The sequence below is a fragment of the Zea mays genome, chromosome 7, assembly GCF_902167145.1.
Source record: "Zea mays cultivar B73 chromosome 7, Zm-B73-REFERENCE-NAM-5.0, whole genome shotgun sequence".
NCBI lineage: Eukaryota > Viridiplantae > Streptophyta > Magnoliopsida > Poales > Poaceae > Zea > Zea mays.
The window spans coordinates 110,989,251-111,016,312 of NC_050102.1; the positions used below are offsets into that span (position 1 = coordinate 110,989,251).

General features: G+C 41.9%; 1 protein-coding gene across 1 annotated transcript; it reads left to right on the plus strand.

Moving 5' to 3' along the window:
- Positions 1–15,529: 15,529 nt before the first annotated feature.
- On the plus strand, positions 15,530–25,709 carry LOC100274556 (uncharacterized). The gene is given in 7 exon segments (NM_001148911.1): positions 15,530–16,012; positions 22,049–22,189; positions 22,292–22,657; positions 23,174–23,416; positions 23,504–23,596; positions 24,842–25,042; positions 25,153–25,709. Coding segments are annotated over 7 exon segments (1,611 nt in total). The 5' UTR covers positions 15,530–15,658; the 3' UTR covers positions 25,366–25,709.
- Positions 25,710–27,062: the final 1,353 nt, after the last annotated feature.

Consider the following 27,062-nt stretch of genomic DNA (forward strand, 5'->3'; position numbering starts at 1 on the left):
CTACTTACCATGGCTTCAAGCTTTATCAAATGGACGTGAAAAGTGCCTTCCTCAATGGACCAATCAAGGAGGAGGTCTATGTTGAGCAACCTCCCGGCTCTGAAGATAGTGAGTACCCTAACCATGTTTATAAACTCTCTAAGGCGCTTTATGGGCTCAAGCAAGCCCCAAGAGCATGGTATGAATGCCTAAGAGATTTTCTTATCGCTAATGGCTTCAAAGTCGGAAAGGCCGATCCTACTCTCTTTACAAAAACTCTTGCAAATGATTTGTTTGTATGCCAAATTTATGTTGATGATATCATATTTGGGTCTACTAACGAATCTACATGTGAAGAGTTTAGTAGGATCATGACTCAAAAATTCGAGATGTCTATGATGGGGGAGTTGATGTATTTCTTAGGATTTCAAGTGAAGCAACTCCAAGAGGGCACCTTCATTAGCCAAACGAAGTACATTCAAGATATACTCAACAAGTTTGGGATGAAGGATGCCAAGCCCATCAAGACACCCATGGGAACCAATGGGCATCTCGACCTCGACACGGGAGGTAAATCTGTAGATCAAAAGGTATACCGGTCGATGATAGGTTCTTTACTCTATTTATGTGCATCTCGACCGGATATTATGCTTTCCGTATGCATGTGTGCAAGATTCCAAGCCGATCCTAAGGAAGTTCACCTTAGGGCCGTAAAATGAATCTTGAGATATTTAGTTTATACTTCTAAGTTTGGCCTTTGGTACCCCAGGGGATCCACTTTTGATTTAATTGGTTATTCGGATGCTGATTGGGCAGGGTGTAAAATTAATAGAAAGAGCACATCAGGGACTTGCCAGTTCTTGGGAAGATCTCTGGTGTCTTGGGCATCAAAGAAGCAAAATTCTGTGGCTCTTTCTACCGCCGAAGCCGAGTATATTGCCGTAGGCCATTGTTGCGCGCGATTGCTTTGGATGAGGCAAACCCTTAGGGACTATGATTATAAATTAACCTAAGTTCCTCTTCTATGTGATAATGAGAGTGCAATCCGCATGGCGGATAATCCTGTTGAGCATAGCCGCACTAAACACATAGCCATTCGATATCACTTTTTAAGGGATCACCAACAAAAGGGGGATATCGAGATTGCATATGTTAACACAAAAGAACAATTAGCCGATATCTTTACCAAGTCATTAGATGAGCAAACTTTTACCAAACTTAGGCATGAGCTAAATATTCTTGATTCTAGGAATTTTGATTGATATTTTGCACACATAGCTCATTTATATACCCTTGATCATGTCTCTTTCATGTGCTATGACTAATGTGGTTTCAAGTGCATTTCATGCTAAGTCATAGATTGAAAGGGAATTGGAGTCTTCGACAAAGATAAAGCTTCCACTCCACTCCATCGCATTACTCATCCTTCGCCGTCACTCCACACCGCTCTCCAACTTTGGTATAATCTTCACTCATATGTTATTTACCATGGGGAGAGAAAGTTTTAAGGGCTTATATTTCACTCACAAGTATCCGTTTTTGGCGATTCATGCCAAAGGGGGGGAAGTATTAGCCCAAAGCAAAAGGACCGCACCACCACCAATTTCAAAAATTTAGTCTTTCAAGTTTGTGTTAAGAAAAGTGTTTTTCAAAATTGGTATCTTATAATTTCAAATTAGTATAACCTCTTCAAAATTAATATCTAAAACCCTTTTCAACACTAAGAGGAGGATTTTATTGAGGGGGGTTTTGTTTAGTCAAAGGAAAAGCATTTGAAACAGGGGGAGAAAATTTCAAATCTTGAAAATGCTTCTCAAAATCTTATTCATATACCTTTGACTATTTGCAAAAGATTTTAGAAAAAGATTTTCCAAAACATTGCAAAACAAAACATGTGGTGCAAGCGTGGTCCAAAATTTTAAAGTAGAAGAAAGCCATCCATGCATATCTAGTAGAAATAATTATTGGTTTCATTCCAAGCAACCTTGGCACTTACCTTATGCAAACTAGTTCAAATCTGCACTATTATATTTGCTTTGGTTTGTGTTGGCATCAATCACCAAAAAGGGGGAGATTGAAAGGGAAATAGGCTTACACCTTTTCCTAATTGATTTTGGTGGTTGAATTGCCCAACACAAATAATTGGACTAACTAGTTTGCTCTAGATTATAAGTTCTACAGGTGCCAAAGGTTCACAACAAACCAATAAAAAGACCAAGAAAGGATTCAAACAAAGAGAGCAAAAGACAATCTAAGTGTGCCCTGGTCTGGCGCACCGAACTGTCCGGTGCACCACCGGACAGTGTCCGGTGCACCAGGGAACCCAACTCCGAACTGCTCACCTTCAGGAATTCTGGGAGCCGCTCCGCTATAATTCACCGGACTGTCCGGTGTAGCACCAGACTGTCTGGTGTGCCAGCGGACTAACGGCTACTACAGCGCCAACGGTCGTCTGCAACAGCAGTTAATGCGCTACAGCGCACACAGAAGTCAGAGCAGAGCCAGAAGGCGCACCGGACAGTGAACAATGATTGTTCGGTGCACCACCGGACTGTCCTATGGTCCAGATGTCAGAAGCTCCGACGATCAGGATCCAACGGCCGGGTGACGTGGCTGGCGCACCGGACTGTCCGGTGCGCCATGCGATAGAAGCCCTCACCAACGGTTCTTTTGGTGGTTGGGGCTATAAATACCCCCAACCACCACACTTCAATGCATCCAAGTTTTTAGCCTTCAAACACCTTACAAGAGCTATAGCATTCAATACAAGACACAATCAAAGAGATCAATTCCTCTCCCAAGTCCAAAGATCATTCCAATCAAATAGTGGCTAGTGAGAGAGAGACTTGTGTTCATTTGAGCTCTTGCGCTTGGATTGCTTTTCTTCTTCATTCTTTCTTGTGATCAACTCAATTGTAACCAAGGCAAGAGACACCAATTGTGTGGTGGTCCTTGTGGGGACTTAGTGTCCCGTTTGATTGAGAAGAGAAGCTCACTCGGTCTAAGTGACCGTTTGAGAGAGGGAAAGGGTTGAAAGAGACCCGGTCTTTGTGACCACCTCAACGGGGAGTAGGTTTGCAAGAACCGAACCTCGGTAAAACAAATCACCGTGTTATTCACCTTATTTGCTTGTGATTTGTTTTCACCCTCTCTTTCGGACTCGTTTATATTTCTAACGCTAACCCCGGCTTGTAGTTGTGCTTAAAGTTTGTAAATTTCAGATTCGCCCTATTCACCCCCCTCTAGGCGACTTGCAACTATGTTTTGGTTGCAGTTCAATGTTTGCACATGTAAATGTATACTTTTAGGGGTGGCTTATTGTTTATGCCTGTAGCAACTAAAAATGTGTTTTTAGTAGTGGTTTGTCATCATGGTACAATATTGAGATATTGAACACATCTCAAATATAAAAATCTCTACTCGTTTAAAGCACAAGTTTCTTGCGACATGTGCGAAGCGCGTAGTGTAGATCTGCCCCCCCACGTATCACCTAATAAACAAGTTGTTACCTCTAAGATGGACCGTGATAAGTGTAGTATCTGTAGTTTAATATATCTTTACCACATGTAGTATCATTTTCTGTAGTGTAATATATATTTACCTCTAAGAACTATGGTTTGCAAAGATATCGGGTTCAATTGAAGTTCTAAGCAACTTCAATAATTCTCTAAACAACTCTTTAAATCTTAGATTTAAGAAGTAAACAGAAAAATGCTTCTCTAATAGTTCTTCAAATGGACTTGCTAAATTTAGTTACTTACTATCCAACCCTATTTACTCTCCAAGATTTGGCAACTCGATAGCAACTCCCTAAACACAGCTGTCGTCGATTCCTTCACACCTACGTACTCATTTTTCCCTTTTCCGAAGCGGTGGATCAACACGGCGCTGGACGCGCGACACCCGTCGGAGCCTCTCGATTGCTTCCCCGCCAGCACCGGAATTAGTAGTAGGATTGCGGGCTTTCGACGTGAGTACAGATTGTGTCGAAGACCCTTATATAATAAGGTTTATAATAGAAAAAAATCTTTGTCCCCTACTCCCCTGCAGACACCCGAGGAGCCGAGACAGAGAAGCAGTGAAGGGACGCGCGCGCTTTCTCCCGACGTGCACCGGAAATGGTGGTCGTGGACGCGTCGGAGTTCGGGACGGAGGACTTCGACCAGAAGCGGTGGATCAACGCGGCGCTGGACGCACGACACCCATCGGAGCCTCTCGATCGCTTCCTCGCCAGCACCGGAATTAGTAGTAGGATTGCGGGCTTTCGACGTGAGTACAGATTAAGACCCTTATATAATAAGGTTTATAATAGAAAAAAAATCTTCGTCCCCTACTCCCCTGCAGACACCCGAGGAGCCGAGACAGAGAAGCAGTGAAGTGACGCGCGCGCTTTCTCCCGACGTGCACCGAAAATGGTGGTCGTGGACGCGTCGGAGTTCGGGACGGAGGACTTCGGCCTGAAGCGGTGGATCAACGCGGCGCTGGACGCACGGCACCCGTCGGAGCCTCTCGATCGCTTCCTCGCCAGCACCGGAATTAGTAGTAGGATTGCGGGCTTTCAACGTGAGTACAGATTGTGTCGAAGATCCTTATATAATAAGGTTTATAATAGAAAAAAATCTTCGTCCCCTACTCCCCTGCAGACACCCGAGGAGCCGAGACAGAGAAGCAGTGAAGGGACGCGCGCGCTTTTTCCCGACGTGCACCGGAAATGGTGGTCGTGGACGTGTCGGAGTTCGGGACGGAGGACTTTGACCCGAAGCGGTGGATCAATGCGGCGCTGGACGCGCGACACCCATCGGAGCCTCTCGATCGCTTCCTCACCAGCACCGGAATTAGTAGTAGGATTGTGGGCTTTCGACGTGAGTACAGATTGTGTCGAAGACCCTTATATAATAAGGTTTATAATAGGAAAAAAATCTTCGTCCCCTACTCCCCTGTAGACACCCGAGGAGCCGAGACAGAGAAGCAGTGAAGGGACGCGCGCGCTTTCTTCCGACATGCACCAAAAATGGTGGTCGTGGATGCGTCGGAGTTCGGGGTGGAGGACTTCGACCCGAATTGGTGGATCAACGCGGCGCTGGACGCGCGGCACCCGTCGGAGCCTCTCGATCGCTTCCTCGCCAGCACCGGAATTAGTAGTAGGATTGCGGGCTTTTGATGTGAGTACAGATTGTGTCGAAGACCCTTATATAATAAGGTTTATAATAGAAAAAATCTTCGTCCTTCCTAATCTGCCACTCGACAATGCATATAATTTGACATGGCCCACTCGACCACGGCATTCCCTGGTCCCAGCCACCAGCCACTCACCCTGTCAACCACAGACGTGGGCCACGGACCAGCTCCAGCCTCCAGGTAACCAGGCCTCCACACGTCCAGCTTCGTTCCCAAATGGCAAGGGCGCAAGGGCAGGCATTCCTCTTCCTCCTTCCTAATCTGCTCTACTACAAGGGTTTCAAGCGTCGGGTGGTGGCAGCGTGAGCGATTAGAGGTACGCGCCGTTCAGTTCATCAGCCATCACCCGTCTGGGACTCAGTGTCAGGTACGCGCCGCCCCCAATCTCCATTGCCAACGAACGAACCCACAACTGAGCGCCGTTCTCAATCTCCATTGCCAACGAACCCAGAATCGAGCGCCGTTCTCAATCTCTTTCACTTGAGCAGGCACGCACGCGTAGGAAAACTGAGCAGAATTGAGCGCCAAACCCAGAACTGAGTGTCGTTCCCAGACCTAGCAGGCACGCACGCGGTGAGCACGGAATTGAGCAGGCACGCACGTCGTTCCCAGAATCGAACCCAGAACTGAGCAGGCACGCACGCCGTTCTCCATGGTCCAATCCAAAGGGCCTGAAGAAATTGTTTAACCAGCGAGGGAATCTAGAACCATGTTCTGTCACTGAAATTACTAATGTTCTGTCACTGAAATTACTGCACATAATTCCATAAACCAATCTATTGTTATACTTACATGATTTTTTCGTTCCCTGCCCTGTCAGCATCTATTTTCCTGACCTATGATGACGACTCAAGGAGGTTTGTAGCCGACAAGCAATGAAGCTAATCTGTGCACCAACGACAATGGTAGCCAACTTGGTACACGGATTGTGGACGAGATTATGGCCGGGAAGAACGTCTTCTTTGATCTTCCTGATAAGTAAAAATCTATCTACCCATATTGTTCTCTACTGCTTTGGCCTTGGCGCAGATCATAATTATAGTATATTGTTTTCATACCTCTTAATTGTTGAATGAAATCTTTTTACAACACTATTTTAGTCATTGTTTGCTTAGAATATATTTGTGTGGCAGGTTGACTGGTGAGATATGGACCTTGAAATTCCATTGCATTGGAGCACAATCTGGAAAAGAAATTGTCACAGTAAATATTGATAAAGCTTATGTTGCCTTTTACAACATGGTGTACATAAAATCGAAACTTGGATATTCTAGGAGGGACTTCTTGTTTTACAAGAAACGATGTGGCATTGATCGATCCAGGCTATTGGCACTTGATTACATCCACCAAGAAGAGGCCATGCTGTCTGATAACATGGATGAGAGAAAAATAAGTTTTGTGCTCACAAAAGATCCACCCAGTGATCTAGAGGTAAGCATAACTCCCATCAAGCGTCCAAGGCAGCGGACAAATGTTGATGAAGAAACTATAGAAGTGTCGATTGATGCATATAAGGAGTGGCTTGCAATACTACAACATGATAATCCAGAAACGGGTAAGTTAAGATGTCAAACTCATTACATTAAATACATGATATGTTATAGTTTCCATAGTTAAACTTACATATTGTTTAAGTGCTGATTTAATGGATGACTTCAGGGAGGATACGATCAAAACATATAAAGAATGGTTAAGGCATCAAGGCGGTCTTCCAGATATCTGTAATTTCTTTTATTTACAACCTACTAACATATAGTGTATATTTTCGCAAATTGTTAGAGATGTAACTGATGCCTATGCTATCCGCAGTATTGTATGAATGACAAAGCAATGATGACCTAATATTATCAGATGAAGAAATTCATGGCAGCAGCAAACCTACTGCTAATTGGCCATCTCATGCTAGACGTCATAGGAAAAGAGATCCTGGTATTTTTTTACTAAGAGTGTTTTTTATTCAAATGTTGCAATCTTCTACTTTGAATATTTCTACCCATTCAGATGTTATTGGTATATATGTAGATAACGATGGAGTATTCAAAAAGGAGGGGCGTGGTACCCTTAAGGGTATAGCAGCAGCCACCAAGCGAATGAAGAACGGTGATCACAAACTTAAGATTGAATTTTCATCTAAGCTTGGAGGTCCTGTAGGACCAAACACTCGCACTTTTGTGGATGAAATCGTATTGTTTACAAAAAAAAGGCACCACTCATTAGAGTGAAAAAGTGGAAAGATATAGAGCTCAATGTTAGATCTTCTATAGCCTCTGACGTACTGGTATGTGAAATTTCTTTACTTGAGCCCTAACAGTTAGCTAGAACTATTAGTGGTCTACTATTCCCAAATTACTAGACAATTAACCTTCTCTTTATATCAAAACTGAAACAACGAAGGTGGGAGTTTCCAACCAATGAGGACGCGCATGAAAAGATCTGGTCTATTGCCAAGGAGAGATACAAAGGATGGCGATCAATGTTAAGCTCAACATACAAGGCATACAATAGTTATGCAGAAAGGATGAAAAACAAGCCTGAAGATGTAGACATCGTCGAGTGGCATTACATGATATTGTATTTTGGATCTGAGAAATTCCAGGTTTGCTGTTTCATTTCCTTTACTTTAACGATTGGCACTTGCATAATATGGATGATTCTAGCGATTTATTTATTAATTCATTTCCAACTATTATTATTTTCTAGAAAATAAGCAGCCGGAACTCGGAAAACCGTCAGAAACAAAGAACGAAGCATATAATGGGTTCTAGAACTTTTTCCCAAATAAGCTTTCAACAGGTAATGATATGACCACTACTTTATTTTCCATGATTAATGACAAACTTGTATGATATATTCTTCACATTACAGAGAGATCCAGAAACTGGTATAGAACCAACCGATCTTTCCCTTTGGATGATTACTCATTGTAAAAATGATGAATGGTCGGAAGAGGCTTCACGTGGCATTTATGTGAGTAAATCACAAAGCTTACTACTAAAACATACTTTGGGCATGAATTCTTATTTGAATTGAGCTAACTTGAACTATATTGTTCTTTTCAGGAGAAGGCAACTGAGAAAATTGTTGAGAAAATGTATCAAACAGAAAGATTTGATCTAACAAGAGAAGAGGAAAATGCTATTTTTCAAACAACATTCAAGGAAACAACAGTCATGTAAGGCAAACAGACTTCATGGTCATGGGTACCTATCAAGATATCCAACAAGAAGTCAAGTGATGGAATCAAAGTTCCTCGAACAAGCTCATGCCACGGTTGCAACCAACCAAAAGAACATTGAACTCGAAAGTCAGGTCTAGTTGTTAAATGAAAAACTTGTGTGTGAGGTTGCAGAATGAGAAAGAATACTACAGGAAAAAATGCAAGCACTGCAAGAAGAAGAAGAAAGAAAAAGACAAGTGCTTAGAGAAGAAATGAGGCAAGAAATGGTTGCTGCCCTTGCTGCTGTAGCACAACAGGTATAAACTTTGATATTTGTATTTTTACCATCATTGCTATTAGAAACTTTTGCAACATAAATTGTTTGATCAATTATTTAATGCGGAACAACCGTGAAAGCACCACTCCAATCGATCCTTCTTTCGTTGTCCCTACTAAACCTCCTGAACTCATCCCAGCTGATCCTCCTGCACCTGCACTAAGTAGTGCAAACAACGTTCGTACACCAGACACAAACAATAAGAAAGACAATATGCCAGCAAACTATATTAGCTCTTACACTCTAAGGAATGCTGTGACAAGACGTGTGCAGGCAAGGGGCAACAAAAGAAGCGAATGTGTATGGAATGCAAATGTTCTTGTATTATGATCATATAAATTGTTTTACAATATTTTTTTGATAGTTTTGTTTTTGTAATCCTGAATATGATAATAGGTACAATCCGCAAGTGCAAGCGAGAAGCAAGGTAGATCAACTTAAGAAGCTCTATCAAAGTGTGTTTAAAGTATGTCCACAATCTATTTTTATTTCTTTTGTAGTTGTGCATGCAATGGATTTTAGTAGCCTAAACAGATTTTAGTTAACCATAGGAGCAATACACATGTTTGTGGCTCTGTGCAGCATGCTTATTTGGTAGCCTGTTTTCGCTCTTGTTAGGCTGGTGCTGCAGCTGCTTTCTCTGGTAGAGATAGAGTAGAACGCTTGCTGCTGCATGCTTTCTGTTTGTTGTGTGCTACTGTTTGTTGCTTGCCGCTGCTAGCTGCGTGCTGCTATGTGTTGTTGTTGCTGCATGCTGCATGTTGCTGCTTGCTGCTTGCTGATGGTTGCTACTGTTTGTTGCTTGCCGCTGCTAGCTGCGTGCTGCTGCGTGTTGTTGCTGCTGCTTGCTGCATGCTGCGTGTTGCTGCTTGCTGCTTGCTGCTTGCTGATGGTTGCTGCTGATGCTACTTGTTAGGAGTTGTGCTGTAGCTGTAGCTGTAGGCACTACAGTTGTAGTCTTCCACTAATGATTAACCAAGTTATTGTAGCTTGACTAATTATTGTTTTGAACACTTCTAACAGGTTCCTTGTCGTCGTGTTATCGTCGTCAGCCTAGCTAACCATCGCTTGCATCAATGGAGGGGATGGAGGGGTACACGATGGCAAAAAAACTTCCAATAATTTGCTAGTCCTGAGTAGTTTATTATCTATGTTATCACAATCCAAGATAGTATGAGGATGTTGTGATTGTGAGCTATGTTATCAAATTAATTTGTATTTGGCCACTATTTATTTGGTGCAACCTATTTGTTACAACTTATGGTATGGATATAGTTAATATATGAGACAAGAGACAAATATTATGGTTGTCAATTTTGGTTCTTACGTTACTGATGTAAAATATAATTTTTTTTGCATAACATTTTATGCCCAATAGAAATGCAAAATGCATTGTCGTATAAATTGTGGGTTTGAATATATGTAAATGCAACGGTTTTATTGGTTGTTGTATGGTTCAGTTGCAATGATTTTTATTGTTGCAATAAGATGTAATTACCATGGATCTATTTCGTTGGGACTTCAGTAGTCGCAACCTTTTCTTCTTGTTGCAACATCATTAGTTACGATATTTTTTGTTGTTGTTATAACAGTTCTTACCACAGATAATTTTTATAGCAAAAAGGTCATGTAGCCACGAGACACATTATGTTGCAAAATGATCAAATGCAACGAAATTATTTGCATGGCAATACATCTTGTTGCCACGAGTCACTGGTGTGGCACTAGTGTTTTGTTGCCACGAAGCATCTTGTGGTAACAAAGCCATTTGCAACAGATTTAAACGTGGCATTAACACTTATTACCATGAAATATGTTGTGGCAATAGAGTTTTTGGCAACTATCATAAATGTTGCAATATAACTTATTGCAACAGAATAGTCCATTGTAACAACGAACTACTGCAACACTTGAATACGTTGCAAAAGATGTAGTAATTGAACGTAAAATTGTTGCTATAGCCTATTGCCACTCTGTTTTCTGCAATAGCAGGCAACGACAGTTGTTCTATCGCAATTGGTGCCTATCGCAACGATTTATGGTCTATCACAACGATTTTTGCCCATTGCAAGAATGTGATTTTTTAGTAGTGTATCAAATGGACGTGAAAAGTGCCTTCCTCAATAGACCTATCAAGGAAGAGGTCTATGTTGAGCAACCTCCCGGCTTTGAAGATATTGAGTACCCTAATCATGTGTATAAACTCTCAAAGGCGCTTTATGGGCTCAAGCAAGCCCCAAGAGCATGGTATGAATGCCTGCGAGATTTACTTATCACTAATGGCTTCAAAGTCGGTAAAGCCAATCCTACTCTCTTTACTAAAACTATTGTAAAAAATTGTTTATATGCCAAATTTATGTTGATGATATCATATTTGGGTCTACTAACAAGTCATCTTGTGTAGAGTTTAGTAGGATCATGATTCAAAAATTCGAGATGTCTATGATGGGGGAGATGAGGTATTTCCTTGGATTTCAAATCAAGCAACTCCAAGAGGTCACCTTCATCAGCCAAACAAAGTACATTCAAGACATACTTAAGAAGTTTGGAATGAAGGATGGCAAACCCATCAAGACACCCATGGGAACCAATGGGCATCTCGACCTCGACATGGGAGGTAAATCCGTAGATCAAAAGGTATACTGGTCGATGATAGGATCTTTACTCTACATATGTTCATCTCGACCGGATATTATGCTTTTCTGTATGCATGTGTGCAAGGTTCTAGGCAAATCCTAAGGAAGTTCACCTTAGAGCCGTGAAAAGAATCATGAGATATTTAGTTTACACTCCTAAGTTTGGGCTTTGGTACCCTAAGGGATATACATTTGATCCAATTGGGTATTTCGATGCCGATTGGGCCGAATGCAAAATTGATAGGAAGAGCACATCAGAGACTTGTCAGTTTTTGGGAAGATCCCTGGTGTCATGGGCTTCAAAGAAACAAAATTCAGTAGCTCTTTCCACCGCCGAAGCCAAGTACATTGCCGCAGGCCATTGTTGTGCGCAATTACTTTGGATGAGGCAAACCCTTAGGGACTATGGCTACAAATTGAGCAAAGTCCCTCTCCTATGTGATAATGAGAGTGCAATCCGCATGGCGGATAATCCCGTTGAACACAACCGCACTAAGCACATAGACATCCGGTATCACTTTCTGAGAGATCACCAACAAAAGGGGATATCGAAATTGCTTATGTTAAAACTCACAATCAATTAGTCGATATCTTTACCAAGCCACTAGATGAGAAGACCTTTAGCAAACTTAGGAATGAGCTAAATATACTTGATTCTCGGAATTTTGATTGAAACATTGCACACATAGCTCTTTTATATACCTTTGATCATATCTCTTTCATTTGGTACAATTGCATATTTCTTATTCTTCTTGTGCCAAGACTAAGACTAATGTGTTATTAAGTGTATTTCTATACTTAGTCTTAGATTGAAAGGGAAATGGAGGATACGACAAAGAACAAGGCTTCCACTCCACAACTCTGACGGTATCATTTACCCTTTGTCGTTGTTCCTCCACGCTCTCAATTGGTATAATCCTTCACTCTTATTTACTTGTATCAATGGGAGAAAAATAAAAAGGGCTCTCAAGTTCTCCGTTTTTGGCGATTAATGCCAAAGGGAGAGAGAATATTAAGCCCAAAGCAAAAGGACCGCACCACCACCATTTTAAAAATTTTAGTATATTTTTCAAATTGGTATCTTTCAAAAATAAGTATTTCAATTAGTACTTAATCAAAATGAATTTTTAATTGGTATGTGAAGAGGATTTCTCAATTGGTAATCTTCAAAACTTCACATTAAGAATGAAAGAATTTCAAATAGAATATTTTCAAATGATATCAAATTTTCAACTCATATGTGAAAATTTCAATTGATTTCTACTTCAAAACCCTCTTAAAAGCTAAGAGGAGAATTTCATTCAGGGGGAGCTCTTATGTAGTCAAAGGAAAAGCATTTGTAACATGGGGAGAAATTTCAAAATCCTAAAAATGCTACTTGCAATCATATTTCCATACCTTTCACTACTTACAAAAGTCTTTGAATAGATTTCTAAAAAGATTTGCAAAAACAAAACTTGTGGTGCAAATGTGGTCCAAAATGTTAAATAAAAGAAAGACAATCCATTCACTCTTATTCTTAGTGATACTTTCAGTTGGTTTAACTCTAAGTAACCTATGCACATTCATCATAAATGCAAGCTAGTTACATTTCTGCACTTTATATTTGCTTTGGTTTGTGTTGACATCAATCACCAAAAAGGGGGAGATTGAAAGGGAAATTGGATTAACCATTTCCTATAATTAATTTTGGTGGGTGATGATCAACACAAACCCATGGACTAACTAGTTTGTCTAGAATTCATGTATTACAGATGCATAAGGTTCAATATAAACCAAGAAAGAAATCAAGTTAGGGACACAATTTAATTGGAGCAAAGAATGTGAGTGTGCTGAAAAGTGGCGCACCGGATAGTGTCCGGTGCACCAGGCCATACAACTCCAAACCAGCCACTCTCAGGAATTCCAGGGCGTGCTCCGCTATAATTCACCGGACTGTCTGGTGAGCCAGCGGAGCAACGGCTAGCTTGCGTCAACGGTCGACTGCAAAAGCGCTTGCCACGGTGAACAGTGCGCGGTAGAGTCAGAGCAGCAAAGTCAGAGGGCACCGGACTGTCCGGTGCAGCAAGAAGACAAAGGCTCCAATGGTCAACCAGCTCCGAACCCTAACGATTAGCTGACGTGCGGAGCACCGGACAATGAACAATGGGTGTCTGGTGGCGCACCGGACTGTCCGGTGCGCCCATTGCCAGCACCTTCACCTACGACTATGGAAGTGGTTGGGGGCTATAAATACTCCCAACCACCTCATTCATAACCATCCAAGCATTTCAAACATCTCATTCAATACAAGAGCAAAAGGCTCCACTCCAAGACATATCAAATAGATTGAATCCTCTCCAAGCCTCCAAATCAACTCAATTCCATTAGGGACTTGAGAGGGTGTTATTGTGTTCTTTGTTGCTCTTGTTGCTTGGCTTGGCCTTTTTCTTTTACCATTCTTATTCTCAAGTGCTTTGTAAGCGAGACAAGAGACACCAAGTGTGTGGTGGTCCTTATGGGGTCTTAGTGTCCTGTGAGATTAAGGAAGAAGGCTCACTCGGTCTAAGTGACCATTTGAGAGAGAGAAAGGGTTGAAATAGACCCGGTCTTTGTGACCTAGGTTCTTTGGAACCGAACCTCGGTAAAACAAATCACCATGTTCACTCGCCTTATTTCTTGTTTGATTTGTTTTCCCCTCTCTTTCGGACTTGAATTTAATTCTAACGCTAACCCCGGCTTGTAGTGTGTGTTTAAAGTTATAAATTTCAGGTTTCGCCTATTCACCCCCCTCTAGGCGACTTTCAATAGTCTAACATGGTATGTATTGATCGAGTCGAACTAATCATTGGCTGAGCCGCTTCAAATGCCCTATGTCCGAAGTAGGTTTCATGGCATGTGCTATCAGCTGGTAGGGGTGAACACGAACAGAAAGAATCCTATTTCGTCCGCTAATGTATTCCGTTTTGATCTAGACTGATTTCATATTTGCAGGAAAAACAAGAACCGAATGGAAATAAGATGATATATTGCGAGAATGGGAACGAAAACGGTTCAGTGTTTTTCCGTTTGTATTTTTGAAATCTCGTTTTTACAGGAACATTCCTGTTTTAGTCGCATTACTTAATTTGTGTTTGCCTGATGGATTCGGGCTTACTTGCATAATCTTTGATGTTACCATATTAGCCTGTTACGTACAACCGTATAGGCTACTCCCACTTGTCTTGTGTATCCGCAAGTTTCGGTCGATGATTGATGAACGTTGACAGAAAAAGTGTTGCCTTTGCACAAGTTGTTGAGCTGTAACAAAAAAAACTTAGCTACCTTTTAAACGTGTGAAGTTATGATTTATGGTGTCCGAAACTCCTAATATTGTGTTTACTGACAGTGTGTTTGGATGGAGGGACGAGGAAGGATGAAGAGGGATGGGATGAGATCATTTTAATTTGACATGCGTTTGGTTTGGAGGTCCAGAGTCAGGGTCAAGGAATATTGTTCAAAAATGGTGGATGAGGCTATCCCTCAAAAAATAAGGGACGGGGTCAACCCATGGTTGATCCCGTCCCACCCCTCGTTGACACCGAACCAAACACTACCTGAGTGATAGTACAATATTGCATATTTCGGCTAAAGTTTTCGTTTACCGCTCGTTTTTATTGCATATATATCTGTTTTAATACGTTTTCGTGTAAACTTATATCTCGCAACTGTTTTTGTTTTTGGTTATACTGATCCTGTTCTTAGACTCTGTTTGGATCCTTGTGGCTAATTGTTTGCTAGTGGCTAACAATTAGCCGACAAATCATTAGCTAGTAACAATTAGACATGATATGTTTGGAGTCTTGGCTAATAGAAGTCGTTTTCTCTCTACACGATCTATTAGCATGTATCAATAAAGTCAAATGGGTAATGGACAAACAGTTAGTCGCACTCTGGCTAACAATTAACCAATTTATTAGCTAGTCTGTTTGGAGACCAATATACTAAATTTAGCCGGTAAACTATTTGCAACACCGATCCAAACATGGTCTTATTTTCGGAAAAAAAATATGGTAACAGAAACTAGAGAATTGTTTCCCCAACGGTTCGTTTTCATCCCAGCAGCAGGACAACACCGATGATGATCCGATGCTCAATGGTTCGTGGGCCTCGCCCGAGTGGGACCCGGACTCGAACCCAACCAGATCCCCCCAAGGTCCCAAACCCATAAGCCACGCAAGCAAGCAGCGACTCCGTCCGCGCACGGCACCTTCCCCTCCCCCGCACGGCCGCACACACCAGACACCACCACCACTCGCAAGTCTCTTCGCCGTCTCGCCGAGTTATTAGAAGGCGGGGAAAAAAATCAACTCGAACGGGCGGGTGGCAACCAACCACCAAGCGGCGAGGGCGATGGCGGCGTCCTCGCCGCGGAAGCGGCTCCCTGCTGCGCGCCTCATCTTCGCCCTCCTCCTGATGTCCTCCGTGCTGCCGCGGGACGCCGGGGCGGTGGAACTGGGGCTGAAGCTGCCCTTCAGTCCGGGGGACGTGCTCCCCGTCCTGCCGCGGCAGGTGGCGTGGCCCGTCATGAACACGCTCCACAGCGCCGTCGACCTACTGCCGTCCTTCGTCGCCGCCGTGGCGCCCGGGGCGCCGGCGCCGGCGGCCTGGAAAGGCGCGTGCTTCTCGGAGAACGAGGCCGCTATCGAGCTCACGCCCGGGGACCGCAACGGGACCGACGTCGGCGGTGCCGTACTGCGCCTCAAGGTTCCCTTCCCTGCCTCTTGACCCTTGTGCCTTGTTTTCTCGTTCTGAAAATAGGGTCACGTTAGCTAAGCTTCCATGATTTGTTGAATTGGGCGGAATTGCTTGGTCTGCTGTTTGCAATCCGGTGAAATATAAGCGTAGGCAGTCTTGACAACTGTTGACTTGTGGTGGTGCACTGGTGATACGGGCAATCACTTCTTGCGTGTTGATTGTGTCGAGAAAAATTTAGTTGGGACTGATAAATAGCTCTAGTTCCTTTGTAAACATGTTTATATGTCAAAATCGGGAGTATTGGGAAACACTCAATTGGCAAGGTATGGGGGGAATGTTTTATAAATTATAACTAAAGACTCGTTTTAGTTTTTGTTCTGTGGATGTGCTTGAGAGGTACTGGGGAAGTAAAGCTGCCTAGTTCTTTACCATGTAAGCATTAGTCTCTTTTTGGTTGGGCTGGAGAGTATTTCTGCTTTCTGTGGCAAATTCTTGCTTTATCTGGTCATGTTTGTTAAGGCCCATTAGGCCCAGGCCTACTGCCTATATATATGACCTATAGTCCTTAGTGACAGATTATCAATTGTAAATCTCAAGGTTAGTAACATGATAACAGAGCAGGTTACGATTAGGGTTTCCCTAATTTTTCTAGCCGCCGTCGCGGCCTTCTCCCTCCCCCATCCTCCCCCTGCCGTCGCGGAGCCGCCGTCGCGGCCTTCCCCCACCTGCCAATGTCGCTGTCCGCCGCCGCGACCTTCTCTCTCCCCCCGCCGTCGCGGTCCTTCTGTGCTCTCTGCGCCGCACCGCCGTCCGCCGGGATCTTCGTCTCCGCCGAGATCAGCGCTGCGGATCTCTGCCCGCGCCGCCGTCGCGGATCTGCATCCTCCTGCTCCAGCCGGACTTCGCGTAGGGAGCCATCCTGCTCCCACCGGACTTCGAGTGCCCGCGTCGCCGTTGTAGATCTGCCACCTCCTGCTCCAACCGGATTTCGCGCAGGGACTTCGCCCTCAGGTGGCCGTCGTGGATCTCTGCCCGCGGATCTGCGCTGCCGTCGAACTTCTGCGCCATTGCGGCACCGCCCCTGCCTGGACTCTGCCCTCCTGCGCCGTCGCTGCAACGCCCCTGTTCGTGCGGCGCGCAGCACAGGCCAGATCTGCTGCTCTACTGCGACTTCGCACGGTCTCGTTCAAGACTGCAGCCGGCGTATCCATTGTTCATCCGCTGCACCTGCTAAAGTTTTTGGTACCATCAAGACAAGTCTTTTTCAGATCTATTATTCTTTAGTGTTTTATTGATCTTCAATATGTCGGCCAATGCTATTGTTGTCAATATTGTGCTTGATGGACAGAATTATCTAGAATGGGCTTTTTGTGTTCAGACTGCATTAAGAGGTCATGGTTTACTATTTCATTTGACTGAAGATTCTCTAGTTTTAGCAGCTGATAGAAGCAATGCTGCTACAATCAAGACTTGGCAGATCAATGATGGCAAGGTAATGGCTGCAATGGTCAATAGTACTAAACCAACTATGATTATGAGTCTGTCCAAATTCACCACTGTTAAGGCCATCTGGTCACATCTGAAGGATCGGTTTGTTCAAGATAGCGGTGCTCTTTTACATACCCTTATGCAGCAGACTCATGTCATTGAGCAACATGATATGTCCATCGATGAATACTATTCAGCCTTTGATTGTCTTATGAGTGCATTGACCTCCATGGTGCCTGCTTGTACAACTGTACCTTGCCCAGCCCATAAGCTCATTGAGAAGTTCTTTACCTACAGATTTGTTATGGGAGTTCGACCTGAATTTGATTCTCTTCGTGCAAGGCTGCTTCACAGTTTGGATACCCTCACCATGGCTCAGGCATGTCTGAATTGCTTGCTGAAGAGACTCGTCTGAAGTCTATGGGTCTGTTTGGTTTGATGCCTAACTTACCACACTTTGCCTAACTTTTCTGCCTAAGGTTAGTTCTTCAATTCGAACGCCTAACCTTAGGCAAAGTGTGGCACATTTAGCCACGAACCAAACAGCCCCTATGTCTTCTATTATTGGTTGAGTTCTCACAGTGTGTTGGCTGCTGCTCAGAAGTCTAGACACACTTCCTTTCAGCCTTGTGAACACTGCAAAAAGACCACTCATCGGTCTGAGAAATGCTTTGCTTAGTTTCCAGAGAAGCTAGCTGATTTTCGTGTCCGTCGTGCTACTCGTGGTCGTGGTGTAGGACCATCTCCTAAAGGTTCAGTTGCGGTTGCTGCTACTTCATCTGCTGGTGCTTTATCATCATCTTGGGTTCTTGATTCTGGGGCTTCATTTCATGTGACATCTGATTAGTCACGTCTGGCATCTACTACACCTGTCACCAAGGGTACTTCTGTTCAGACAGCTGATGGTACATTATGTCATGTCACCCACAAGGGTTCTCTTTCCGATTCTAATTTTACTGTTCCAAATATATTTTTTGTACCTGAGTTATCCATGGATCTTCTATCAGTTGGTCAAATTACCGATCACAATTGTTTTGTTGGATTTGATGACTCATCTTGTTTGGTACAGGATCGACACACAGGGGATGTGATTGGGACTGGCCGTCGCCGTAATCTTCACCTCACCTCTACATCTTGGACACCTTGCGTCTTCCTTCTTACCATACCTCCACACCTCACGTGCTTGCTGCTTCGGGTCCCACGACATCGTTTGCCCAGTGGCATCATCGTCTAGGTCACTTATATGGATCTCGTCTGTCCACTCTAATAAAGTCAGGATGTTTAGGCTCTACACATGTTGAGTCTAGTTTTCATTGTAAAGGTTGTCATCTTGGAAAACAAATACAACTTCTATATTTTACTAGTGATTCTCATTCTGCGAAACCTTTTGATCTAATTCACTCTGATGTTTGGGGTCCAGCTCCATTTGTTTCCAAAGGTGGTCATAAATATTATGTCATTTTTATTGATGATCATTCTCGTTATAGTTGGATTTACTTCATGAAACGCCGCTCGGAATTACCTTCTATTTATAAGTCCTTCACTCGCATGGTTCACACCCAGTTTTCTGCTACTATTAAAATATTTCGTTCAGATTCTGGAGGTGAATTTTTATCTGACACTTTCTGCCAGCTATTGACCTTAGATGGTACTCTAGCTCAACTTTCTTGTCCTGGTGCTCATGCCCAAAATGGTGTTGCTGAACGCAAACACCGTCATATTATTGAGAGTGCTCGTACTATTTTGATATCTTCTTTTGTTCCTTCACACTTTTGGAGTGAAGCTGTTTCCACTGCTGTGTATCTCATTAATAGACAACCATCATCTAAACTGTCTAGCAAATCCCCGGGTGAAGTTCTTTTTGGGACTCCTCCTCGATATGATCATCTTTGTGTGTTTGGATGTATATGTTATGTCTTGTTACCACCACATGAGCGGACCAAATTGACTGCTCAATCTGTAGAGTATGTATTCCTTGGATACAGTCCTGAACACAAAAGCTATCGTTGTTATGATCCTTCTACTCGTCGTATTCAAATTTCTAGAGATGTGAGTTTCAATGAAAATCGCCCCTTCTTTCACAACCAGTCTACTCACTCCTCATATTATCCCACAGAGTCTACTTCTTTCATGTGTCTTCCTTCCATTCCTGCATCTGCACAATCACCTTCTATATCCACATCTGATGTTCTCATTCCCATAACACCTCCTTCCACCTCCACGTCATCTTCTTCTTACTCTTCCAAACCACCTGTCATCCAAACCTACATTCGTCGTTCCCGCCCTATTCCTACGGCTGGTCCTGATACTGATCCTGTACCTGATTCTTGTATTGACAATAATGAGTCTAATGATGTTTTTAATCAGGGATATCGTCTTCGTGACCGTGGTACCATTGAACCTCCAGACTGCTATGGTTTTCCACGAGCTGGTGTTGCAATTGTTGAACCCACTACATATCAGGAAGCTTCTAGGATTCTCGAGTGGCAGCTAGCTATGATTGATGAATTGGCTGCTCTTGAACGCACTGGTACATGGGATATCGTTCCTTTACCCTCGCATGTTGTTCCTATCACATGTAAATGGGTCTTCAAAGTTAAGACAAAATCAGATGGTTCTATTGATAGGTATAAAGCTCGTCTTGTGGCTCGTGGTTTTCAACAGACTCAAGGACTTGATTATGATGAGACTTTTGCACCTGTTGCGCATATGACTACTGTTCGAACCTTGATTGCAGTTGCAGCCTCATCTTCTTGGACTATATTTCAGATGGATGTCAAGAATGCTTTTCTCAATGATGATCTACATGAAGAAGTTTATATGCATCCTCCTCCGGGGGTTGATACTCCCTCAGGGCATGTTTGTCGTCTCCGTCGCGCATTGTATGGATTGAAACAAGCTCCTCGTGCTTGGTTTGAGCGATTTATCTCTGTCATCACAACTGCTGGTTTTTTTTTCTAGTGAACATGACCCTGCATTGTTTGTTATATCTTTCCAAAAGGACGCACTTTACTTCTATTATACGTGGATGATATGCTGATTACTGGTGACAACTCAGAACATATTTCTTATGTCAAGCAACATCTTAGTAAGGAATTTCAGATGTCTGATTTGGGACCACTCAGCTATTTCTTGGGCATTGAAGTTCAGCAGACTCAAAAAGGTTTTTATCTGTCTCAGTCCAAGTATATTCAAGATCTTCTTGATCGCTCTGGAATTACTGATACACGCGCAGTTGCAACACCAATGAATATTCATTTGAAACTTCGTCCGAAGGATGGGACACCACTTGCAGACCCAACTCGGTATTGTCATATTGTGGGTAGTCTTGTTTATCTTACCATCACCAGACCTGATATAGCTCATGTTGTTCATATGTTGAGCCAATTTGTATCAACACCAACTACAGTTCATTATGGTCATTTGCTTCGTGTGCTTCGATATTTACGTGGGGCAACATCCAGATGTTTACTCTATGCGTCTGATAGCCTACTTCAGCTTCATGCGTATTCTGATGCCACTTGGGCAAGTGATCCTGTTGATCGTTGTTCTACTATAGGTTATTGTATTCTCCTTGGATCTTCTCCCATTGCCTGGAAATCCAAGAAGCAAGCGGCCATATCTCGTTCTAGTGCTGAAGCCGAACTTCAGGCCCTTGCTACTACCACTGCTGAAATTATTTGGTTGCGCTGGCTCTTGGCTGATCTTGGTGTCTCTTGTGACACGTTTACACCTCTGTTATGTGATAACTTGAGTGCTATACAGATTGCTCATGATCCGGTGAAGCATGAACTTACTAAACACATCAGTGTTGATGCATCTTTTACTTGATCCCATTGTCAGCAGAAGACTATTGATCTTCAATATGTTCCCTCAGAATCTCAATTGGCAGATTTCTTCACCAAAGCACAAACAAGAGCACAACATTAGTTTCACTTGATCAAACTTAAAGCTTCAGATCCTCCTTTTCCACCTTGAGTTTGAGGAGGGGTGTTAAGGCCCATTAGGCCCAGGCCTACTGCCTATATATATGACCTATAGTCCTTAGGGACAGATTATCAATTGTAATTTTCAAGGTTAGTAACGATGTTAAGGCTATGTTGATAATGGATCCTACAATTTTTCTTTCTTGTCTCATTTTAGACAAGGTTCTCTTGTTAGGCCCGAATATTCTTAGCTTTCTAATGAGCTTCCAATTTAATCCATTTGATGATCAATCCTATTCATTGAACATTGATGGATTAGATTTATTTTGTTGTTTCATTGCAGTTATATGAAGCTGTTTTAAAAAGAAAATATGAAACCATTTATCATACCATAAATGCTGCAATAATCTACATTTCCTGTCATCCCAGAAGTTTAAACTAGCACATGCTTTAGATAAACAATGGCCAACATAGTTAATGGTGCACCTCAGCACGTTATCAAGCCTGAATACCTTGTTTAATCTGCGCTCATGGACAGGACCATTTACTAAGATTGGTCGTTTTATATATGATCAGGGTCACTTATTATTTTCTTTACGTAAGTGAAGTTGTTTTTCCTTTGTTTATGCAGACTGCTTCAGCTCATAGTTGGGCATGCATGGATCTCTACGTTTTTGCAACACCATATAGGATAACATGGGACTATTATTTTGCTGCTCGGGAGCACACTTTGGAGATTAAATCATGGGAGGAAGAAGCGGAATTGAAATATGTGTGTTTTCTTTCTGTTATAGTGTTATTTCCCTTTTGTTTTAATGGCTTGCTATCCCATCAAATTAATCTCATCAGTCTAATACTTCAAGTTTGTGATCAGGTGAAGGAGCATGGCATTTCTATTTTTCTCATGCCATCTGGAATGCTCGGAACTTTGCTATCTTTGATTGATGTCCTGCCTTTGTTTTCAAACACTGCCTGGGGCCAACATTCCAACCTAGCCTTTTTAGAGAAGCATATGGGAGCCTCATTTGAGAAACGAACCCAACCTTGGGTTGCTAACATTAGAAAGGAGGATATACAATCTGGTGACTTTTTGGCTTTATCAAAGATTCGAGGACGATGGGGTGGGTTTGAGACATTAGAGAAATGGGTGACTGGTGCATTTGCTGGGCATACCTCGGTTTGCTTAAAAGACGAGAAGGGTGATCTTTGGGTTGCAGAGTCAGGCTATGAAAACGAGAAGGTAATTCATAGATTGAATATCTTGGTTAATTAAAATTAATCTTGCCAGCATGATTCATGTTACCATATAGCTGCTTTCGTTTGTTTAATTATTCTTTGTTTCAACCATGATCAACAATCATGTAATCAGTTCCACTGGTATTCTGCTACACGGTCTATTAAGCTGTAACCCAATTGAACCTTTTACTCATCCATTTGAATTTAATATTGAGTTGAGCTGACTTGAACATTCAAAATTATTGTCGAGGATGCCTTTTTTTTGTAGCTTCTTGTGTTTGTTGGGTTGATTTCACTACACATACTACTTTGTCCTTATTTAAGGGATTTTGTTGTCTTTTTGGTTTCTTTTTCAGTCCCTTGTAAATTTTAGAGTTATTGTCTGGTTGTCTCAAACATTGGATGCAAGGCACAAGTAGCTGAAACAGTTATATTTTGTGCTTAGAGTTTCATGCATTTTATTCCGGTAAAATCACTTGGTTGCGAAATTTCTTGACAATAATCAATTGCAAAATAATAGGGAGAAGAAATCATTGCTATAGTTCCTTGGGATGAATGGTGGGCCATGGCTCTCAAGGATGAATCAAATCCTCAGATAGCCCTGCTTCCTTTGCACCCTGATGTGCGTGCCAGATTCAACGAAAGTGCTGCATGGGAATATGCCCGGAGCATGGTTGGAAATCCTTATGGCTACCATAACATGATATTTAGCTGGATCGATACAATAGGAGATAATTATCCACCTCCTCTTGATGCTAACCTGGTAATTTTTATCTATCTTTGGAAAGCTTGAATTGAGTATGCATGATTTATCTTATGTCACCCCAGTTTCGTCAAACAATGTTTACAGGTAATGGCAGTTATGTCAATGTGGACTAGATTGCAGCCAGTTTATGCTGCAAACATGTGGAATGAAGCCCTAAACAAACGACTTGGCACTGAGGTTGTAGATTACTGTTAATACTTATTCTCCCTCATTGGGTATTGGGCATTCACAAGATTATTTTGATTCAAGCTAGTGTAAGGTTAAAACAATGCTGAATTTCTGTTAAACCTGTGTTTTTTATATTGGGCACTCTTTTCATCTATTTTTGTACCTATTTAGTTAGATTAATTTACATGACTTTACTGTAACCAACTGCTGGTTTGATAATGGCTTGGCCTATGGTATCGTTAGGGCAGCTCAACGGTGATGTATCAGCTATCTTTAGTGTATCGACCTCAGGTTCTTGCAGGGAGTGGGAAAAGGTAGCTCTTCGTCAAACGCCAGTCTATAGAAGAAACCAAGGGGTTCATTGGCCACTCACACATATTCCCTCTCACTACCATGTGGGGCCTACAGAAAACATGAAAATGTGCTGAAATTAGATTATTCCAAGGGGCCATTTGGATCTTTCATTATTGAGGAATTGGAATCTACTTAATAGACTAGGCTATTTGGCTTGAATTTGATATTCTCAACTTTCTAAAGTTCATGTATCAGCCTACCTTAAAGTCATAGGGTGAGACTGTGAGAGTTGGAAATTGATTATATAGATCACCGTGTTATGTTTTCTACTCTACAATTTATAACACTCTTTGCTTATTTCTCTATAACAAAAATGTAACATATAACTATCTTCCTCATATGGACAACCACAGTATACAAATATATTCCACATACAACTATATTAGTTAATCTATGCCTAATTTATGATTATTAGAATTAATTTCAGTTGAAGGATCCAAATGGGGCCTAAGGGTAATATTTTATGCTATAATTATCTCTGGTTGACATGTTAGTGACATGTTGGCATTATAACTAGCAATTAGCATAACTTGTGGAGACACCTTTTGTTATGGGCAGGCAGATATTGACATGACTTTGTTGGGTGCGCAATAGATTGAGTGTCATGCTCAAAAAAAGACTCAACCAGGGGGAGAGGCGCCCCCTGATTTTGTCCTTAAAAAGTTTGTACCAGCCTTTCAATCTGGACTGGTGACAGGGGTTTCATTGATCCCTGGACTTTCAACGGTCTAACCAGTGTAACTCAGGAGAAGTTGGTAGTTTCATTGCTCAAACTGATATGGATTTTGTCAAAAACTCAAAATGGAGAACTATATTTTTTATCTTGTTCACTCATGCTTTAGTCGTTACAGTTTTCCTCAGTAATCAAATTAGTATAAGAATGTGTTCTTTCTTGTATAGGATTTCGACCTTCAGGGGATCATTATGGAGATTGAAAGACGTGGAATGTCTTTTGATCAGTTGCTCACCATACCCGAGCAAGACGAATGGGTGTACAGTGATGGTAAATCAACTACTTGTGTCGCCTTCATTCTTGCAATGTACAAGGAGGCTGGAATATTCACCCCTTTCTCGGAGTCGATCCAGGTCACCGAGTTCACTGTAAGTGACATCTCATGCTTAGTCTCTCTATCTCTTCATCCTTCTGTTTGACGTGCATTACTAAGTCTAGTCAAACCTTGTGTCATTTGATTCTGCTTCTTCTGCCTCAGATTCGTGACGCATACATGCTCAAGATATTTGAAGACAACCCGGCAAGGCTTCCAGGTTGGTGCAACGCAGGCACGGACAAGCTTCCCTTTTGCCAGATTCTCGGAGAGTACAGAATGGAGCTACCAGAGTACAACACGATTGAACCTTATGCGAAAATGAACGAGAACTGTCCGTCCTTGCCCCCAACGTACAAACGACCCGCACGCTGCTGACTACGAGATTGTCTACTATGTATCTTTCTGCAGCTGCTGCCTTTACACAGTGGCATTAGAGTGTTGTTGCTATGTTCTGTAAATAAAAGACACTATATATATAGGTGCTTGGTAGATGGTAGTTCTTACCAGTAATGTAGCTGCGATGTATTCAGGTTCACGGTTTTCAGTCGATCAGTTCTGAAGCCACGGCGTCGGCGACCAATATGAAGGTTAGGATTTGTCAGCTCCGGAAAGTTGCTTATATGTATCAATGTATGTATGTAGGCAACATTATGGCTTGGTCATAAATTGTGAACTCCGTCAAGAAATAAATCTATAATGCAACGTCAGGTGATTCTGATATGTGACCTTACTGTTGTCGAATTGTTAACAAAGATTACTCCATCTGTCCCAAATCTATCTATTATTATAGAGTAGCTGTAGATTCCTAAAAACCTAATTTTAGCTATAAGCTGTGGCAGCTGTTGCACGGTGACGGTTGTAGCTAAAATATATTTAGTTAAAATAACTGTCAATTATAGATTCTGTAAGAGCATGATAGCTTAATAAATTGATAGCAGAAATCTGAAAAATTTAGGTAGAAGAAAATTTTTAATTGAACTATAGAAATATATATATATTTAGAAATTTATTCTCTATTTGTTTGGTAGAGATTCAAATTTCTGGCGGTGAATCTAGTTTAGATAGCTGAACCAAGCACACCATATGATATGGATATTAATCAAAAAAGAGAAAATATGTATAGTTGAATTTTAGGAAGATCTAACTGTCTAGCTTAAACAATATACCTGTACCACATACAATATAATAGTTTGGAGCCCAAGAAAATGGTATGCTCATCCTATTATAGCTCAGCAGGTGCAGGTTTGATTCTTTTTGGAAGGTGAATTTTAAAATAAGGAAAGAGTCCGGCTACTAGGCCGTTTTTATTTGCATTGGCCAAACAAAGGAAACACTGCAGGTGATTAAGAAAATAAAAAAACAAACATACTATATCTTTTGGTCTAGATGAACCGTATCAGATCTAAAAATTAGATTAGGCACTGCACTATATAACTATTGCAACATAAAGATTAGAATTAAATTGGAGTAACCTTGATTTGACTTGTTTCGTTGTAACATAATAATTGAAACACAATCCGGATCATCAAGGACATACAGTCCAGGTATGCACAATTTAGATGCGAGATTTCTTCCATTAACTAAAACAATACGAGACCACAATTACCCGTCATCTCGCCTTTTCTCTCCAAGTCAACATTTTATTCTGCCTTTCCTGTCCAAATCAAGGTCTGCTGTTTTGGAACAAGAGCGTCATTGGCTCATTTCCAATTCACAGAAAAAAATGTTGATATCTTGATTTGACCTGCTTTGAAACAAGATGCACAGCACAGCGACACGGCCATAAAGCAAAAGCTAGCTAGAGGAGGAGGCAACCGTGTTGATGAGCAAGTACACAATCAGTTGACGATTTAGAAGGTGTTTGGTTTATAGAGACTAATTTTTAGTCCCTCCATTTTATTTTATTTTACTTTCTAAATTATCAAATATGAAAACTAAAATAAAGTTTTAGTTTTTGTATTTGGTAATATAGTGACTAAAATAGAATAAAATTGATAGACTAAAAATTAGTTCCTAGAAACTAAACACCTTTTTAGTCTTTGTGGCCAGTCACACATGTCAAGGGAGAACCG